Source organism: Lipotes vexillifer, unplaced genomic scaffold (assembly GCF_000442215.2).
Source record: "Lipotes vexillifer unplaced genomic scaffold, Lipotes_vexillifer_v1.1 scaffold639, whole genome shotgun sequence".
In the NCBI taxonomy this organism is placed as follows: Eukaryota; Metazoa; Chordata; class Mammalia; order Artiodactyla; family Lipotidae; genus Lipotes; species Lipotes vexillifer.
Genome location: NW_006786377.1, coordinates 985215 through 1007288, shown reverse-complemented (window position 1 = coordinate 1007288; position 22074 = coordinate 985215). Strand labels below are relative to the sequence as shown.

General features: G+C 38.9%; 1 protein-coding gene across 1 annotated transcript in view; it reads right to left on the bottom strand.

Annotated features, from left to right (window-relative positions):
* The window catches only part of RGS17 (regulator of G protein signaling 17), an 81779-nt gene that overhangs the window by 2562 nt on the left and 57143 nt on the right, over positions 1–22074 (bottom strand). Inside the window, exons 3-4 of the mRNA XM_007458735.1 lie at positions 8085–8174; positions 6377–6611 (exon numbers count right to left, since the gene is read on the bottom strand). Coding sequence (XP_007458797.1) covers positions 6377–6611; positions 8085–8174 — 325 coding nt within the window. The remainder of the gene's footprint in view (positions 1–6376; positions 6612–8084; positions 8175–22074) is intronic.

Genomic DNA, 22074 nt, shown 5'->3' with positions numbered 1-22074 from the left:
CTTATATATAGAAAAAAATTAAACGTTTCTTGGCTGAACTATATATTCTTCTCTCTAAATTCTAAAGAAAAAAAGAAAAGATGTTCTGGAAATGGATCGTTTACATTTTATTCTCTGTGTTACTGCCGTAAGAGGTCATCGTCAAGTACCAAGTAATAAAAAGTACAGAATTTTTATCTAAGCTTTTTATTTAAAAATATCATTTGTTTTTCCACTCAAAAGGAAGATATTGACATTGGAGTTTAAACTGATAAATCTTATTCTGAAATGTGGTGTTATGGTCAAGTGAATCTTAACAAACATATTCTATTATTTTTGTAAATGGTGCTCTTACTTTCAAACTTGGGAACGTTTTCTTTCATTGGAGAGAGAAACATTAGATTAGTGATAAAGAAAGAGGTCATTTATTTCTTAAATAATAGCATAATGCAATATATGCTATTTAACATATATGTTCCCTAACACATATATTTAACATATTTAACATGTGATAAACTGATAACAGTTTATCAGTAGCTGGAATAATATTAGTTATCTGAAGACAGAGAAATAAAATAATTTGAATTAGTAAATGTGTTGAGTCTTCATTGTATAATTAAAAAAATTTTTTGACTAATTAAAAACAGTAGTGAAATGCAGTACAGAAAGTAGTACCATTCAACATTTAGTAATCTGTAACAAAAACACATTTGCTATTTCCATTTGAAAAGTAAAATATTTTCCTAAATATCTGGTTGTTTGAAAAGGTTGTCTGTCAGTCAAAAGAAGTGTAGAGAGGTCAAACAACAAGGATAAACCCCAAGTTTCATCTTGTAGCATCTTTGTGCTTTGATTGTGGAACATCTATAATACAAGTTAGTGTGGGTGGATCCCAGCATGGGCCTGAGCCATTGTCACCCTAGGATTCACCCATGATTGGATGGCTTGGAAGGCCAGTGCATAGGACTGAGGAGTTTCCTGTAAAGAACTCATCCTAAGGGAAGAGAAAGTTGAGTAGCACAAGACAAGAGCTATCCTTGGGCAATGGAAATTCTTTTCTTGCTCAGTCGTCACAGACTCCTATTTAAGTGGGGTGAAGGGAGGGACGCAGTGCAGCAATAACAGTTAAAAAACGATCTACTACTGTGGGACAGGGCACAAGACGGCACTGATAGACTTGGCATTTAACTGGCAGTTTTAGCAGTGCTGGAAATGTTGGCAGTGTTGAGAGGTGGTAACTGAAGCTTTAAAAAGGCATAAGTGACTTTGTGACAGGACTCAATGAACTTGGAAGCATCCATTCCCACAGGGAGTAGGAGACAGGTAAGAAGAAAAGCACGTGGCTTGAAAACATAAAAATATGCACCAGCAACTCCACAAACTAATTGGGGGGAAAAGAAATGAAAGCTAAAGGTTCAACAAGAGTATGGGGGGTAAAGTGGGGAGGATGAAAACAAATCTTTCTAGTGTGGTTGGGAGAACCTGGGTCAAATTGAATTAAATATTATGCTTGATAGATTTCCTAGCAATGGAGCCAATTCATATAAAATAGGTCAGTATTGGCAAAAGGGAGCACACCAAGATTTGACCCTGTCTTCCTCTTCTAGTCATCATGGAAATTTTGTCTCTTTGGACATTTTTTCGGTGGAATTATACTGAAGATGATGAATTACCACTAAAAGTCTTTTACTCTCATAAAGACCCTCCTAAGTCAATTAATTCCTTGAACAATATTTTTTTACACATAATGATTTAATTTTTCTCCCATTTGTTCCACTTTATTTTTAATTTTACTGAAGCTGCTTTACTTAGGATTATTTTCTAAGTAAAATTCTGATTAATTTTTTTCTTTTTCTTTTATAAGTCCACGTTCAATTTTACCAATTATAGTTTTTGCCATTGGAAATGTTCTTTATAATTTTAACTAAATTAGGTCTTCTCATGTAAAATTTTACAGATCTGAAGGCTATCTGGTTTTCCTATCTGTTTTTTTTTTTTCCTTGCGTTATGCGGGCCTCTCACTGTTGTGGCCTCTCCCATTTGCGGAGCACAGGCTCCGGACGCACAGGCTCAGCGGCCATGGCTCACGGGCCCAGCCGCTCCGCGGCATGTGGGATCCTCCCGAAACGGGGCACGAACCCGCGTCTCCTGCATCGGCAGGCGGACTCTCAAGCACTGCGCCACCAGGGAAGCCCTCCTATCTGTTTTAATACACTTTTACCACGTGTGTTTTTAGTCATATTATTTTGTGTTGGTTATTTCTACTGAAAATAATTATAAATTACAAATAAGATTGATTATTGGAATGTGTTTCTTGGACCAAACATCTCTGGTAGGATAGGGTGGAGTAACCATATTTCTGATGGCTTACAAATGATGGGAAAGTTAATCTTGTTTCTGAAGGAGAGTTCAGACATGTGGTTAAGGTTACTAGTTCTTATCGTGTCTCAAGTTCAAGTTTGGGTTCATACAAATCCATAGTAGTATCATGAATAGAATACAATGGAATAACTAACTCATCAGCGTATTGTAGTTGGAAGAGCATCACACTTGGAATCAGAAGATCTTAGGGTTGTGTTCTCTCTCTACCAGATATAACTCTAATATCCTTGTTTTACTTCTTTGAAAATCAATTTCCTTTTCTATAAAATGGTACCATCTGTCCTAGAGGCTAAAGGATTCTTGTGAGACTTACACTGTAATAATATACATAAGACCATTCTGTCAACAACAAAGTTTAAGCCCAGTGTAAAGTAATAATAGTAATGATAATAATAATTGAGCATATGTATATTGACACCTCAAACCCAATGCCTTTAGACTTTGTATCAACTTGAATTTTACCTTCTCAGAGTGACCTTACCTGACTAAACCCTATTCTAACTACATCATTTGACCTCCACCCCCATCATAATGTTTATCACGATTTTTAGTTACTTGTTTTTGACATGGTTTGGTTGTCTTCCTAAAATGAAAGCTCCATAAGGTATAGGCCAATGTTCACCATCATATCCCTAACATCTAGCCCAGTACCTGGCTTGTAGGAAGCACTCAATAAATATTTTTTGGATGATAATATGCATGCACAAAGAAATGAATCTAGGAAAGTACAATCATGAGTCCTGTTTAGAAAAACTGATTTAAATTATTGAAAGTGCTAAATTCACATGATTTTGCACGAAGAAACATCTGTCTATGTGCACACATAGGACCCACATGTCTTTCACATATGCATTATGTTTAGATAATTCTGGTGTTTAAATAGGCTTTTTGCTTTTTTCTCCCTGATAGCAACTGGAAGTTTAGGGTGAAATCAGAAGAAGCAAACAGTTCCTACTACTATAAAAATTGTCATTCAGCAGAGCTTGAAAGTCATAGATTTAGTGGGGTTTTTTAGCTTTTTCCATGCCCGCATTCTACAGAACAAGGTATCTAAGGCTGCAGAGCACTGAAGTGAGTTTCTTAGTGTTAAACAGATGGTTAAGTGGTGGGGCTGGATTACAGCCCTGGTTAAGGACAATGCTGTCACTAGATACCTGAACACACATAGTTTTCTTCAATTCCAATAAGTCTTACAGTTGTTTCAGCGTTTATAGATATTTCTTTATTCAACAGCTCAATGCTGTTTAAGGTGGTCATAACTTTTAAGCAAACTTTTTATTAAAGTTCCTTATTTTGCTGGGTTTGTCTTTTCAATACTTAATATAAGTTACCACTGGCATCTGTGATGCATAGCAAGCCTACTATTAGTCTTAAATTCCTCTTTATTACGTCCATTTGTTTTCCCTTTGAGGACAAAAAAGAAAATTCACTTTTGAAAGAAATGTTATTTTTGTCTGATTGTTTTTTTTTAATTTAAAATTTGGTCATTTCCCCTCTTGAAATGCATGCTATGCCAAGAGTGGAAGTTATATTGCCTCCTGGTTGTAAACATCTATTTTATAACATAACGTCCAAATTATTAAAAATGCATATAACATGATCTTAAAACAAAGAAATGTAACATTCAGCACTCTGGCTTCATGAAGGAAATATGCTATGTATATATAATTTTTTTTTTTTTTTTTTTTTTTTTTGCGGTACGCGGGCCTCTCACTGTTGTGGCCGCTCCCGTTGCGGAGCACAGGCTCCGGACGCGCAGGCTCAGCGGCCATGGCTCACGGGCCCAGCCGCTCCGCGGAATGTGGGATCTTCCCGGACTGGGGCACAAACCCGCGTCCCCTGCATCGGCAGGCGGACTCCCAACCACTGCGCCACCGGGGAGGGGAAGCCCCCATGTTCTTATTCAGGAAATCATATTTTAATGACTTTTTGGTGAAACTCATGTTCAAAGTAAAGAAATTTGGTTAGAAGAAAACTCCATTACTTTTGCAAAATAATGAAAATCCAATAATTTATATTTCAGTAATCAATAACTATGATAGCTCTAAACTGTGGCCCAGAGAAGAAGTAATTTTGTGAAAATTAAGTATTTTACAAAGCTCCATCAATGAGTGACATCTGAAAATCAAGAGCTGTGAGAACAATGGGGAAGTGTTTCCTATAAAAACTTAAAATTAGAAAATGGAGACTGTAAAATAAAGGAATTGTATGTACTTAATATAGAGAGCACTTTTTCTACTAACATTATTTTAAAATGGGACAGTCATCCTTTTCAGAGGATACATAGTACAAAGGAATGGACTAGATAATTTAAACAATAATCATTTTCAAATGATACATGTTACATATTTGGGGGAGAGAAACGGGATAGATAATCTTCCCAAAGACTCTGTAATTATGTGTAGTTATGGACAAGAGAAGCACATCTTGGGGCACATTTGGATTATTTGATATATTTGCCATGTATTGCAATATTAAATAAAAATGAAGGTGAACTTAATATACTAATAAAAATTCAAGTTGAACTGGTTAGATGCTGAGGTTCTAGAGAGACCAGAAACCTGAGGAATGTAATTTTAGGATGCAGAATTTTAATGGCGTTAGAAATACAAAGCGGCATCAGTAATAAATGTATTGAGGCTATAGAAAAATTTCTCCCCACCTTGTTTCTATGAATACTTTTTCTATGTTAATGCAGGAAATAAAAAAAATAAGACAATCTTTTGTGTATCCAATTCAAGGTTTCTCATTTTGCAGAGACAGTGCTATTGGAGTACTCTGGAATACCAATGGCACGAACGGATACATCTTTAAAAAATTACTTAGGTATATCTGATTAGAAGTAAAGTAGCTTATATAGCATCCCAAGCACAGAGCTGATAGACCAGACGCGAACTCATCTTACAGATTTAAAGGTAAGGGCCGCACCAAACGCTGGAGGAAACAGATGCCTGTCTCTAGGGGATGTAATAAACGTCCGCGTGCAGGAGAGGGGTGTGGAGAATAAAGTCCGGAGGCAGACAGCACCAGGTCAGAACACTTAAATGCACAGGTAAAATCACAGGGGATTAAGAGAGACAGAAAAGACAGCAAGAGGGTGGCGCGCAGAAGAGAAGGCATTGTAGGAAATTCTAAGTTCAAATTCTGAAAAGCCCTGCTGGAACTCAGTCACTAGGCACTTCAGAGGCCAGGCGCACTCTCAGCCCCTCCCTCACCAAATGCTTGTTAACTGTGGTAGCGGGACCGTTTCTCAGGAGCAAACTGATTTTTAGAAAGCTAATGGAACGGTGTCAATATGGTTGCTTGAAAGGTTCCTTGTTTATCAGGTACGTTCTAGCAATGGGAAAAATAGCTTGCACTTATAATAACAGGAAAACCAGAACAAGTAAAATGATTGCCATTACACATCTCTCCCCCAAGAATATTAATGGGTCGTAAAGGGTCATACTTCAGTTCTGTAAAAATTCTATCATAAGCATCAACATGGCAGGGTTTCTTTTGTTTTTGTTTTTTTCCCCTATACCAGAGGTTTTCAAACTAGTATGTATGTGGAAAGCTTGTTAAAGGTATGGATTCCTGGGCTCTATTTCCCAAAATTCAGATTCAGAAGTCCTGGGTCAGCCTCGAGAATTTGCTTTTCAAACAAATGCTCCAGGTGATTCCTATACAGGTGATCTGGGGATCACACTTTGAGAGACACTGCCCCAAAGTAAGTTCTCCTTTTCCACTTTAAGTCACGGCAAATTGTATTACCAGGCTTCCTAATGGTAGTTCTGAAAAGCAAGTTGACTATCACATGATTCAGCTAGAGATAAATGATCAAAGCATACTGGGGAGACCTAACCTTGAAACACATGTTCAGGTAGATTCAGGTCGAATGGAATATAGATTATCTACCCAGACGAGCCTTCTAGCTTTTCCACACCCCATGCATTTGTTACTCAATTTGGACAGAAGTCCTTTTAGGTTCATCCTTGGTCTAAGAAGCTCACATCAATATTTTCCAGATTTTTACCTCTTTTGGTGAGAGTATAGAAATGTAATCTTCGTATATCATTCTGGCCTTTTCTTCAATTACTTTTTTATTCTGCTCCTTCTTTAAGTCTTCACAGGCAAGCCAGAAAAGTAGGTTCTCTTCACTGTATTCTGTTCGGAGGAACTCTCTGAAGAGGTTTCTTCCTGCCGGGGCCTTCATCATCTTGTCAAAATTTTGAGACCAGGACAAGACTTCATCTGAAGTGGGGTTTTGGCTGCAGAGACAGAATGGGGCCGTTATCAAAAGCAACTTTGGTGTCGGGATGGTGAGCTGCAGATAGAAATGCCATTCAATTGCTGCCATCTAGTGGTCATTGAGACTCGGTCCAGCCTGATCTGGCAAACATCTGCCAGGACTGGGCGAGATATTTCTGGGTCTTGACAAAAATTCGTGTAGGTACAAGCTATGTGTTAGGGAGTCAAGCATTCAGATAGCAGGCGGCTACACACACTATGCGTGTGGCCATCATAGATTCCTAATGAAGCTTGGGCATTTTTGAACCCAAACAATCTACTGCAAGCCTATGCATTACTTTGAAAGGCAAACTGAACTTTTTTGTTTGCATCTGATGTAGATTTTCATTTCCAAGCCATAAGATACAGTTTCTCTTTTCATCTCTGGTCGCTGTCTTTTCATTTTTCACTGAATCAAAATAAGAATACATTGTGTGCACTTGTCACATATTTTCCAAAACTTTAATAATTATTCTGGTAACTATTATGAGCAAATTGTTACCTATGAATGGAGTTATCACAGTTAAAAAGCACAGGACAATTATAATGACATCAGGGACTTTTTAGATATCTATATTCAGGTTTTCAGCGACTACTTTCCTGCAGGAAGCACCAGTTATTACTTCCTTTGCTTATACATCAAAGAAGTAAAGGAGAGAAGCTTGGAGATTCTTATGGTTAAATTGGTCCTGATTTTGCTTTGCCATTCATTCGTCTGTTTAATAATTTTCCAACCTAAAATACGCTTGGTCAAAAAATTCTTATATTTTATTTTTTCTTACCTTTTTGACCAAATATTTTATATAGATTTGCTATTATTCCAAAATGTCTGAACTTCCTCATTTGTTTAAAAAAAAGTGTAAAAGACAGAAAAATTACTATGAAGCATCAAAATTAAAACCTCATAAGAAGTAAAAAAAGAAAGCACATATCATTATACAAATAATCTGCTTGTATTTTAATTCTATTCTGTGGATACTGCATTTCAACTTCTCAGTTTGGAGAAAATACTTAATTAGAGTCCCTTCCAATGGAAATGGGACTGAGGAACAGCTGGGTGCCCTTTCTCACTGACTTAGGTAGTTCCGTATCTTTTGTGTGTGTGTTTTAGACTCTTCTATAAAGAGAATAACTTAAAAATATTCTTAGAAAAGGGATGTAGAGAACTAGGGCAGTTTGGGCGGGGGAGGTTAATTCATGTATCAATCGTTGTTTTTTGAAAGGGAAGGATAAACTCAAGCAATGTTTTAGCTGATAGTTTAACAGAGCTAATATTAAAAAAAGGGATAAAAAGCAGTTGCAATCACAAAATAAGATCTCCCAGACTAAGTATGCATTCATTTCACAAAACCATTTTGAGGAGTTACCGGGAAGCAAGAGATTATGTTTAAGCATTGGGTAGATGTACACAGTACATACATGCAAGACACAATTACAACGTGAATCACACTCACCATTCCTCTAGGACCTGGATACTCTCCATTTTTGTGGTATGTGTGGGTCTTCCTGCATTTTCCCCTCTTTCTTCATTCCTAACAGTGAGGCTGTAATGTAGTATAACACTTTATTTTGTCGAGGGAAAACCAATTATTTAAAGAAAAGAAAAAAATTCCAGGAAAATATTTCATGGAAGAATTTTATTTTCAACTATGTGAGAGTATTTAGAGTACAAAAAGAGCAATACCATTTTTTTTTTTTTTTTTTTTTTGCGGTACGCGGAGCCTCTCCCTGTTGTGACCTCTCCCGTTGCGGAGCACAGGCTCCTGACGCGCAGGCTCAGCGGCCATGGCTCACGGGCCCAGCCGCTCCGCGGCATGTGGGATCCTCCCGGACCGGGGCACAAACCCGCATCCCCTGCATCGGCAGGCGGACTCTCAACCACTGCGCCACCAGGGAAGCCCCGAGCAATACCATTTTTAAATGTTGGGTAAGCCCATGTCAACTAAAGGAAAGAGAATCATTATTTAATAAAATAAAGTAAATCATAACCTCAAAAAATGGATACTGTTATACATTCAGACTTCATCCATGCATAATTCAAATTACTTAAAATCTCCAAGATAACTTACATGATTATATGCTTTAATATTTGATATATATCATTACATTACTCCTAGTGTAATGCCATTTTGATTTTTGGTTAGTTCTATTCATAGTTTGTTTTCCATTGATTTTCCCCCATTGATTGCTAAAAAGATAAAGTGTATCAGAGTCTACAACAGAATTCGCTAAGTTCACATCACCCTCTTCTGCAGACCAGGTTTTCTGTCATCATTCCTCCATCCACTCAAGTTCGAGGGACAGGATTTATATTTGAGTTTTTCTTTGCCCTTTCATCCCTTTAAGTAGACCTCCAACATCTCAAGAGGGAAAAGCCAGTCACTCTGAGGGTTTGGGGTTTGGATATTAGAGCATTGAGTGGGAGGTGTCTCTGTGTCTCTGGGACATAAATTTGGGAATTCTACAGGATTACAGGAGCTAGGATAATCCTATGGGCTTTAGAAACCCAGAACAAGAATAAGAATTGTCTGATTCAGGTAAACAGTAGCTGAGCAGGGTCGTGGGGTGAAACATTCAGGGTTCTCGTGCAGACAACATGATAGGGGGGTTGAGGGCAGATATTAAGAAGCAGGGCGGGGAGGATAACTCAGTGGCCTTGGAAGAGCCAAGCTACTGAATTAGCAAATTGATCCCTCTGTCTAGAAGCCGAGAATCTTCATTAGAGCCTGTCAGAGAGCAAAAGAAGTTAGATGATGTCTCTTTCAGTTGTTCATTCATTATCTATTCAACAAAGGGAAATGGAAACTAGTACCTATTATGTGCCAGACGCTGTTCTTTTACTTTAATTTACTTTAATTTTACTATCCCCATTTTACAGATGAGCAAAGTGAGGCACATAAAGTGAGGTCTGGTAGGTTGGCCCAAAGGCAGGCACTAAATATGCGGTATGATTGGAATTTGAACCCAGTTCTCTTGAGCCACCCTGTAATTGTTATTATGAACCATGCTGTCTGATAGGCACTGAGGCAATAGAGTACTTATGTGAATGCAGAAAAGCGGCACCAAACATGGCTGGCTGTGGCTTAGTGCGAGAAAGCTTCCAACAATTAGCTATTATTGATCTGGAACATCCGGTAAGGGAAGAGGAGAGATGTCTCATTCATTCATTCATTCTCAGGTGCAAGGGTGAGGATGCAGAGAATGTAGCAAAGACGGGAAGGCAAAGGGGCCAATCTACAACTGAAAGTGGGACTAGATGGAAAATTTAGTTGCAGAATTGGACCACTGGAGAAAAGAGAACTCAATAGGAAGTGGAAAGGATTCTTCAGTCAGAAACAGGACACGTCAGTGAAAAAAACAAAATGTCAGAGGGAAGTAAATTAAGTTCTCCTCTACCAGTTTCTAGGGAACGTGGCAGATTTACTGGTGTAGAAAAGGGCCACCTTTGTGGTCTCACAAAGGTGGTATGGCCCAAGGAATTCTGGGAAGCAGAAACTACAGTTTGATTGCTACTCAAATGTCCAGAAGACTGAGGATTGCTCTGCATGGTAGTCAGCAATTCCAGACCCCTCTCAGCCTTCAGTGTGGGGAGCCGCGAGGAAGCAGCGAGGGGGGATTCAGAGAGCAGCACAACTGGTTGAGTCTCTGCCTGCCGAGCTGTGACTGTGTCTGCAGGTTAGGAATGTGTTGGAGGGCAGCATCATTAACTTCTCAAAGTGTCTTTGAGTAAGAGTGCCTCTCTGGAATTTGATGTATTTCCGGTAATTATGGGAAAGTGGGTGGGAGGGGATAGGAAGACACCATTGACAATATTCTGTGAAATTTCCTGGGAGAAACTAATGATGCCAAATGTATAAAATATGCAACTTGGGGGGTAAATCCTAGAAAGCTCACATTTAAATAGGAAATTCGTACTCATTCTGCCAAGCTTCACCAAGCTCATATGTGTGTGTGCACACATACTGAGGGACTATAAAAAGATTGGAAACTGAGCTTGCTTTGCTGATTAAATAATAAACTCCTTGAGAATTTGTTTCAGTTACATTTCCACACAGTATCCTATGGAGCGTGCCACACCAGTGCAGGTATCCTTATTTGAAAGACTTTAAAACACAACATCGTTGAAAAAATGTGTTCTCCATTGTGTCTTTGCTGTGGAGCAACAAGTCTGGAATCTACATACATGATTCACAAGTTTCTGAAGATGAATTCTGGCTCTTGTATCTGTTTCTGTGATATTTACAAACATCCCAAATGCCACCATATTAGAGTGATCATTATGAAATATTGGGTTGTGTTTATATCTTTGATTTCTACAGATGGTAAAATATGGACACACATTTGTACTAAAACTACTGATAACAGACATTCAGTAAGTGCCTAACTGTTCACCGTTTCCTCCATTTCTTGATCTAATATTGGACACAACATTGCCTGTAGAAAGAAACTGACCTTTAGCAATCGATGTGTCCTTTTTCATCAACTGTCCTTTAGGACTGTTCTTTAAAAATTGGTTTCAAAGTTTCCATTATCAAGAACCATTAAAATAATGCCATTTTAAGATGAAGAGAAATGGAGAAAATGATAGGAGACTTGGTGCTAGACTGTTTGCCATCTGTCTTAGGCATGACTAATGTCTGTCCCCAATTTTACTTGGTCCTGCTCTAAGTAATACAGTGGGTTCATTTAAGGTAATAAAATACAGGACATGTTTGCTCTGGATCAATGTATATATATATGTGCTGGAGAAAAGCTCTAAAAGGAAAACATCAAGCTTAACGTGAGGGGTCACGTAGAGATGTGTTCTTTTTCACTTTTACAATGCTTGTAATATTTTGAACTAACAATTCCACTTTTTAAACAACTAAAGCCATGAAGAGAACAGAATGCATGTACAAGGCTCACTGTGGGAGTCTTGATCAAAGCTGAAATATTTTATGGGAGAAAATGCCAATAGCCTATGCTAAGAATATTAAAATAAGCATATAAAATCTTATTAGAGATTGTCTCGAATAGTGACGTTGAGAAGAGAGAAATACATTTGGTGTACTTCAGAAAATAAGGAAATATGCCCTCTTTGTGTGTGCATGGATTTTTTGTTTGTTTACAGGGGAGTTTGGGCAGTGGGGTATGGAAAACATTACCTACTGCCCTTTAATGAGCTTACCTACTGGTTCATCATCATGGCTATGCATGGGGACTCTTTTGGAAGACAGTCTACTTTCAGTAAACAATTGGTTCTTAGGGAGAATCCTTGAAATGGTTGCAAATAAGATGAAAACTTTGCAGTAGCTATGGTAACTCTGGGGTAGAGGCTGATCACAAAACCGCATATCTTTACACAAACACTCAGCTGAGGAATTAATAAGATGCTTAAATTTAATACAGTATGACTGTATTATACTGTATTAAAGTATAGGCTCAAGAAAGAACCACTGTCATTGGTAAAGGCAATTCATTATTTTAATATTCTCACATTGTACTATCAGCTTTCCCTTTATATTTAACAATTCTACCTCAGATTTCCCAGTGCAAAAATGGAATCAACTTCCTTCAGGTTCTGAAAAAAATTGGTAAGTTATTCTTTAAATGTGTCATTTTTCTCAGTCAAAATACCATGGTAAAATAATACTACAGCTTTATTTAGGCGTCAACAACGATTTACAAATATGTATGAGACACCTGATTTATGCAACGGTGTCTGGGTTGGAAAGTCAAGATGAACAAGACAGAGGCTCTGAAACTGAGGAGCTCTGACAGCTAAATAGGCATCACGGAGCATTGCAATGAGAGTTGAAATAAATGTGTTTGCCAGATGGAGACCTAGACAAGGAGAATTCCAAGCAGAGGGGGTAAAATCATGTGTAGAGTTGTAAAACTGCATGATATCAATGCAGAGCAAAATGGACAAATCAGATGTTTCAGGATGGAAGCAATAAATTAGAATAGTCAGTGAGGTGTTGTTATGTAATGGGCCAAGAAAACAATGAAGTGGACTCCAAATCTCAAAGATATCTCCTTTATGACGATTTTGGTTTTCCAAGCTTTATTTTCCCCATTCATAATGGGGACAAAGGTAGTGACCTACTACACAAGGTTGAAAGCAAAGACTAAACACTAAACACTTGTGACAAAAAGGAAAATTATTACACATGCTTAATTCAGTGGAAGGGCAAATTGGTGGCATATTAAAATGACAAATTCCAAGTTTACCGAAGAGTTTTTTATTTCAACTAGAGGGAATAAAAACTTACACCGTGCTGTTATTATAAAACACTTCCACATACAACACCTTACCATTTCTTCCTCACAACAGTCCTGTAAGGTAAGCAGGGGCTTTGTTATTAACCATTCCCATCTGATTTAAGAAAAAGCAGTCACCGAGGTTGACTTACTCAATACCCACAACTAAAACATATCAGGCCCAGCAATGGAACTCACACCTTCCGACGTCTTATTTCATGCTCATTTTCGCTGTGCAATGCTTCTCTTGATATAGAAGAATTAATTGTGGTATTTTACCTTTTCAGGTATTTAGAGAAATGGATTGCTCTTAAATGTCTGGAAAGGGTAAACCTCTTATCACAAACCCATGTCTTGAGGGCACAGCCCCTTCTAACAACATTACTCCACAGCTGCCAGTCTGCAGGAGGTATTGCCCAGAGGACTGAATATACAGCAGATATTGGCAAGAAGCAACTTCTTGATTGCCTGGAACTTGAGATTGCCAGGGAAAAAGGAGCTGTTACAGAAGGTTTGACAACAAAACCTGACAAGGGGAAGAAGAGGTGGTGCCACTCATGACTCCAGAACAGATGTTGTTACTGCAAAGAGCATCCCTGGGACATACAACTCGCTCCCACTGGCAAAGACAACTTTGGGAAGAAGGGAAAGGAGAGGTGCACTGATGCATTGCTTAGAAAGGTCTATAAAAAGGAAGAAAAAAGGCAGCAGAAGGGGGGACAGTAGCCATATACGATCTACAATTTCAGACATATAAAAGCTCAGTTATAATCAAACCTATGTCTTGAACCTCATCTCTTTCATTTCTACATTTTGGTAGAACAGCTTGGTTTTGAATGGGGCGTGTAAGGATGGGAATGGTGGTTAGAAATGTGTGTCTGGAATGTTATACAACACTTGTCTCAAAAAACATTTCCTCTAGGGCTTCCCTGGTGGCGCAGTGGTTGAGAGTCCACCTGCCGATGCAGAGGACGCGGGTTCATGCCCCGGTCCAGGAAGATCCCACATGCCGCGGAGCGGCTGGGCCCGTGAGCCATGGCCGCTGAGCCTGCGCGTCTGGAGCCTGTGCTCCGCAACGGGAGAAGCCACAACAGCGAGAGGCCTGCGTACCGCAAAAAGACACAAAACATCGCCCCTAGAAGTACTCCTCCTGTTTTTCATAATCATGCATCATATATTATAAAACAAGTGTTTCATTTCGTTTAAAGCTTTTATTTCATAGATTTAAAGCCTATCAGAAGTAAAATAACCCGCTATTAAAAATCTGTCCACTAGAGGGCCGTGTTGCCTTTATAAATATAATATTTTAATCAACTCAATAAAACTGAAAGTTTCTAAGTTTACCCTTATTTGGAAAAAAAATCTATTCTTATGTGTATGGGGTTTTGATAATTACATCTTTCTAAGGACTTTGAAAAGAGTCATCAAATTTTCTGTGAGTGAAATATACTCAAAAGGGATAAATTTAATCTTGACAGGTGTGCATAATTACACCCAGTTTTCCTTTTTGCTATTTAGGAAGTGTTCTGGATACTTCCCGCCCTAGGTCATTTAATTTAGGAATACTTTAGTCTTAAAAAAAGGGTCAGGCATAATCCTATTAACATCGTAGTTATCCTTTCCAATAATTAGCTGTTTGAACTCTAATTATGTCTCTTGCTGGCGTAATATAGATCTTGGGTGATACATTCTTAGAACAAATTAATTGGAAAAGGTTTTTAGCTACCAACAGGCAGGAAATTTTTTTTGTTATTTAAAATGTTTTCAAAGAGCCACTGTGAAAGTGGATTCTCCAAACGATTTCAATCCCAGTTTGGGTTGTATATAAACGTTAATTGCTTCTTTTGCTGCATGGAAACTGAAAACAAAATCACTTCGTCTTCTCATACTCGCCCTCTGCGCTACCAATTTCCCTCTATACATGCTTCTGTTGGAAAAGATGGGTTTCAAAAAGTCCCTTTTTCTATTGGTATTAAATTTTTATTTCAAACTCTAAGCCATGTATTTTAAGTTCATGGACATTCATTTGGTTTAAAATGCCAACTGCATTTAACAAGTCATTACCTGGTTCAAATCTGGATCTACTATGTCAGCTGATGTTCAGTTACATAACCAAAGCCTCCTATTTGGCATATATAGAGTTTCTCTTTTTCCCCCTTAACATTAAGAGAATTATAGGATTGGATATTTAGATGGACTTTCTATAACATACACCAATCAATAGAACCCTCTACTTCAGTTCTCAGGTTGACTGAAATCCTATTTTAAGCTCTTCCTTCAACCCACTGTAATTTTCCCTGTAAGTCATAATAACGTTAGTGGATGCTTTTGTGGGAAAGCAAATATCTTGGATGCGAAAAAGCCAAATGGACTTTTATTTAGTTAGTAGACACTGTTATTAAAATGGCATGTAATCATCCAGATCTTTAAATGCATCAGTTAAGTTGGAGCTCAAGCTTCCAGCTTTAGTGAACTTGTGTCTCTATTATAAAAAGGACAATGAAAAGGTTAAAACCCTAGCAGTTGACTCAGAAAAACATCTGCTTGCTGGCAGGGTCACTTACCCATCCACCCATTCATTCTTCCCTGGGGATTTTCCAGTTACTGTGTGTGTGAGTGTGTTTGGGCTGATGTTGGAGCATCCTTGAGAACACCTATGATTGAAGGCAACAGTCCTGATCTGTGGGGAGACTTAACCCCAGGATGTGATGAACTCACATCATTCTGTGTATCAATGAGTGTGTGGTCCATGCTCCGGGAACTCCGAGTTATACCTGTGCTGGTTCATGTGAGAGTTGGGGAGAAAGGGCCAGGGATACCGAATGCAGAAAACAGGTTCTGTTACATTAACTGACAACATGGAAATAGAACATGCTAAGCATACAGTGGCCAAAGTCTGGTAATTTCCTTTCAGCCTGAGACTTGCAAATAATATCTATCAATAAAGGATTTTTCAGGGGTTCCTGAAAGAAACTGCACCCTAAAGTAACTGTTGTGAATCCCATCTTACAGATGAAACTAAAGCTCAGAGAGCTTGAGCAGCTTGCCAGACATTTCACAGTTATATGTTATGAGACTGAGATGCATCCAGGTCTAATTCCAGTGTGGTTTTCTTCCCTCCCCAGTGCTGCCTCTTGAAAGTAGGCTTTATATGAGGAAGGCATGTTATTAGAATTTGTGTGTAATCTTTAAATATGGCAAGACCACACCTATTTACAATGAAACATATGAAGTTATTATTCAACTATTACTTATGAAATTGGTCAATTAAAAGGGTTTTGTGCTTTTAAATAATCTGTGTTTCTGTGTACAGAAAAGTAGCAATGGCAGAAATTTGCTTTCTGCTTAGGAGCACATGCTTCCAGGCATGAAATGTACATTAATATATAGTATATCGATATCTGAAATAAAGATATGAATTTTATAGCATCGAAAATTATAATATTTATAAAACGCAATGAAGCAGAATTATTATACAATCAACTTCATATTTGCTAGAAGTGGATTTTATTGTCTTATCTGACAAGTAATTAGTAATTCTTGAGTGATGTCCTAAAACATCAGGCAGATTTTAACAGGTCTACCAGGCCTAGACCTAAATAAGTTAGGCTTAAAAGGACTAATAAAGAGTTCCACTACCAAACGTAAAATAGATAGCTAGTGGGAAGCGGCTGCATAGCACAGGGAGATCAGCTCGGTGCTTTGTGACCACCTAGAGGGGTGGGATAGGGAGGGTGGGAGGGAGGGAGACGCAAGAGGGAAGAGATATGGGAACATATGTATATGTATAACTGATTCACTTTGTTATACAGCAGAAACTAACACACCATTGTAAAGCAATTATACTCCAATAAAGATGTTAAAAAAAAAAAGAGTTCCAATGAGATGAAAATTATTAATTTCAATCATATGTAGCCCAACTATGACATTTTATAGATAGGTTAGGGGTAGCAAAATGTCATAACCTCTGTTTTTGCATTATTATTGATTTGCAGAGGCTGGGATGGGTGGGCAGTTCTTAACCTTTGTCCAGATAGCTAATATATTTGGCCAGGATTTAGAAGGGCTGGATTTCACATTGTTTAGAAATTGAATAATTTGCTTTGATTAAATCAGAAAGGGAACGCTGGCTTCCCTCAACTTGAATCTTCACCCTCCAAAGATCAGGGTGTCTCAGTGCCTTTGAAAAGGGCTGCACTCAGCAGCTTTTCTCTCCGATTTCTTCTTCCTCGTGCACCCTAAGGAGATGCTTGATTCTCACAGAGTTCACTGATAACTTCCTGGTAGGCCAGATGACAAGAAGTTTTATGATTCTTATCGCATCAGACCTCCTTGGTGTGTTTGCAACATCCATCATTCCCTTCTGTGTGAAAGTCTTTACTGTCTGGGCTTCTGTGCCAGCCCGATGGTGTGTTTTGTATGTTACCCTCCAGACTGTCTAGTCTCTGCATTCCGTGTTTGCAGAGCTGCGCTGCTTTCTCTTTAAAGGCGTTTTAAAAAATTTTATTTTTATTGGAGTATAATTGCTTTACAACACTGTGTTAGTTTCTACTGTACAGCAAAGTGAATCAGCTGTATGTATACACATATCCCCTCTTTTTTGGATTTCCTTCCCATTCAGGTCCCCGCAGAGCACTGAATTCCCTGTGCTATACAGTAGGTTCTCATTAGTTATCTATTTTATACTTAGTATCAATAGTGTATATATGTCAATCCCTATCTCCCAATTCATCCCACTCCCCGCTTCCCCCTTGGTATCCCTCCATACGTTTGTTCTCTATGTCTGTGTCTCTATCTCTGCTTTGCAAATAAGATCATCTATACCATTTATTTAGATTCCACATATATGTGTTAATATACGATATTTGTTTTTCCCTTTCTGACTTACTTCACTCTGTATGACAGTCTCTAAGTCCATCCAAGTCTCTACAAATGACCCAATTTCATTCCTTTTTATGGCTGAGTAATATTCCATTGTATATATGTACGACATCTTCTTTAGCCATTCCTCTGTCGATGGGCATTTAGGTTGCTTCCATGTCCTGGCTATTGTAAATAGAGCCGCGATGAACATTGGGGTGCATGTGTCTTTTTGAATTATAGTTTTCCCTGGATATATGCCCAGTAGTGGGTTTAAGGATTTATATTTGAGGTTTCAGCCTGTAGCTCACTGCTCTTCATGCTGGGCCATCCTTTTTATCTCCTGTATATTGTATGCTGATGACTCCCTGATTGTCATATCTAATCAAGACATGCCCTGCAAGCTTCAAAATCATTTCCACAGCTAATCCTTGGGTACCACACACGGAGCGAGCCCAACCCACCCTCCTATCCTGGCCTAAACCACCTCCTGTTCCAGCGTTCTCTCATCTGATGGGCTTACCATCAACCCGGCCCCTCAAGCAAAGCAATGGCGTTGTCCTTCCCTTCTCCTTTACGTCTACTGCAAGTTCTTGACAGTGTTTCCTTTTTCTTGAAACTGGAATCTCTCTGTTCCTTTTAATCACCTTTCATTTTGAGCCCCTTGCATCTTTCACCAAGACTATTACAGAAGTCTTCTAACATGCTTCCTGTTTCTGTCCTGTCCTTCCACACACTTTCCATTGTCTCCACAGGGATATACTTCAAACATAAAATGGACTTTGTCCCCTTCTCACTTAATCATGTTCAGTCACTTCCCATAACCAAAAAAGGTGTAAAGTCTTAACTTCTTAATATGCCATAAAAGGCATTTTATTACCTGTCATTGTCTCTCCAGTCTTCTATTTTGTCCTTCTTGACTTTATATCCCAGTAGTACTGACCAGATTCTAGCACTGCCTCCTGGAATCCTGGCCTTCCTCTACTACTACCTGCTAGTACTAGCACTGCTACTAACACACACACACACACACACACACACACACACACACACACACATGAACGAAGAACATGGTGCATAAGAAGAAATCTGGTGGTTCCCTAACATGCATTAGCTGCCACATCATTATGCTAATGATAGGAGAATATACCTGTAATTTTTGAAAAACAAAATCTGTGATACAAATTTCCATATTTTATAAAGTAGGCTCAATTGGAAAATCCAATCCATTCAACACCTTATTATTAATTAAACACCTACTATGTGCCAAATATTATGTTATAAGCCAAAATATACTTTTAGTTATTTTAAAGCTTTAGTATACGTTTAGGAAAAGGCCCAGTGCCAACTGACTGATATGAATGGCTGTGAATTCCACTATAAAATCCATATAACATAATTTTACTGAAGGCCTTCACCTAGAAAACAAAAACACATGTCAAACAGAAGGAGAGTCACTAGTATGAAAACCAGCACAGTGAGTTGGGCGTCAGACCAGCCCCCCAAGTGTGCAGCCTTGTCCAGGGCAGACGGAGGCGTGGCCGTGGGGATGACCAGCATCGGCCCATTGCCAAGGTCATTGAGAAGCTCCACCACATCCTGCCCTTTGAGACACAGATGGCCCTCACCCACCCCACCACGACATACAGTGAGTCAGCTGAGATTAAGAGATCCTCCCCGGATATGACCCTGAAATGACTCGAAGCCAACTGGGGTGTGTGGGCCCGTGGACGGCACTCAAGTCTCGGTGCCAAGTGCTGTCCTTGGACGCGCTGCCCAGTCTCTTCGCCTCTGGTCTGTTTCCTCCTGTCACTTTAGAATTCTGGGCTTCTTCACAGAGCGAGGCTCTTCTCACCATCCATCCTCTTCCCTCCTGAGGACCCATCTTTGTTTTCTTTGGAACGCCCTTTCCACGCGAGAACTCTCCTACATCTCGACCTGGTAAGGCCCACGTCCTCTCCCCGCCCCACCTGGCACTCCGTCTTTCCGAGGCGTCTCCTCTCCGCTCACCACAAGGCCAGGCAGGGGGCTGGCTCTTGCTTTCTTCTAGCTGGAATTAATTTAATCTTCTTTCTCCATTCTGTTTTGGTTCCTTCTACTCTCTTAAATGAAATTGGGTATAATATTTTCATCTAGTATTTTGTTTTCTTCACATCCATTTTTCCATTGATGGTCTAAGCTCTGCAATGTGACACTCAGAAAAAAATGTACATTTACAGTAAACAGAGTCAAAAAGGAAGGGATAAAGAAGATGTGGTTCATATCTACAGTGGAATATTACTCAGCCATAAAAAGAACGAAATAATGCCATTTGCGGCAACAGGAATGGACCTAGAGATTATCATACTAAGTGAAGTAAGTCAGAGAAAGACAAGTATTATATGATATTACTCATTTGTGGAAACTAATTTTGAAATAAATGATATAAATGAACTTATTTACAACACAGAAACATACAGATTTTGAAAACAAACTTATGGTTACCAAAGGGGGAACATAAGGGGGAGGGATAAATTAGGAGCTTGGGATGAACATACAAACACTACTATATATAGAACAGATAACCAACAAGGACTTACTGCAGAGCACAGGGAACTCTACTCAATATTCTGTAATAACCTAAATGGGAAAAGAATCTGAAAAAGTATGAATATATGTATATGTAAAACTGAATCACTATGCTGTACACCTCAAACTAACACAACATTGTAAATCAACTCTACTCCAATAAAATTTTAAGAAAGAAGAACGGTGTGCCTTCCTTGGAAAAGGGTCGAGGCATTCTATTGGCAGAGGCAGCTTGAATCTTCAACTTTTCTGGAGGGTGACCTAGGGAGTAAACCAAATGTTCATGTCCATGTTCAGTTGCTTATTGAGCATTTGTTCCCTGTCAATGTAGAGGCAGGGAGAATCTGGTGAAAGCTAATGACATCAACAGTACCAGGCAATAATTAGCATTCAATCTACTGTAAAGGAGTGAATAAACAAGTGCATGACACAGAGATGGTCCATTGTGCCGACGTCCACTTTTTGGTTTTGTGTATATGGCCTGGGAAACCTGGGTTCATTTTGGTACACGTCTTCTGATTGTGTGCATTTAAAAGATTGTGTAAGTTATAGAAACTACTGAAAAATTTTACCTATGACATGGTGAGATAGAGTTTTCAAAACTAGAATTCTTTGTAAGTGATATTTTTGATGGTCTGGTTACACGTCCTTTGGAAATCCTATGCAGATAAGTTGTGCTCCCATGTGAGGTGAATCAGGTCTCTGAGGGTGACAGCTAGAGAAAAGATTTCTTCTTCACTGGTGCCTTAGATGAAATGATTCAACTTGCATGTGTGAGCACATTTATTTCCAGGGGGTGGTTTCTTTACCATGGAGCAGACACGGATTTTGTTCTTCCTTTCAAAAAATATCCTTTGGCTTTTAAAGCATGTGTTTTAGTGTTTCCACTAGCAAAGAGCTAAAGTGTGACAGTGTCAGAGGATAAAATAGGACATTATTTTTGCACTGTTTTGAATTATAGAGGCTGTGGTACTTGTTAAAAATGGAAGGAGGGGCAGCCAAAAGTATGTTTATGAAGTGCTTAAAGTTTACTTAGTCAGATCTGTTCCATGGTCTGGAAACTAACGTGTCAAAAGGGAGATAATTTTAGCTTTCACAGGACTATTTAATGTAGTAACGTTCTGGCCAATTTCTCCCGAGAAGAATGGAGACCATCCCATGCAGTGGACGAAATCTTGTAGGCAATACATAGTAGTGCATGGGATTGTGAGTTTCATTTGAAAAGTGTTACTTAATATAATTCTTGAAGAGTCTGCAAAGTAAAAAGCTTTGGAAACAGTTCATATCCAGCCTGGAAATGAAAAGTTTGGAAGCGTTCTCTTAAAATGGACAAAACAATGGACTGGGATGTTACGAGACTTGTATTTTAGTCCCACTTCTGTCGTTAATGAGCTTAGTGACAGTAGGCAAGTCTTCAGTTGCCTTATCTGTAAAATGAGACACAGAGTTTCCTGAACATTAGTTTTCAAGTGAGGACATGTTTTTCTTCCAAACAAAAGCTTGCTTATACACTAATCTAGTAAGTAAAGTAGCGAAAGAGAGAACCCATTCCCTCTGAAACTGCAGGTGGCGAGCCTAAGGCTGCCCCACCCGAGTGATGCCCTCACCACCATGCAGCAGCATGAGAAGCCGATGGAACGTTTTGGAGGCATGGTATCTGAAGTCTGTTGGCGTTCTCATTTTTTATAAGTAAACAAAGCAGTCTGTTTTGCTTTGCTAGGACCCCCCCCCCCCCCGGGGGCAATGCGGAATTAAAACAGAAGGGGGTGAACA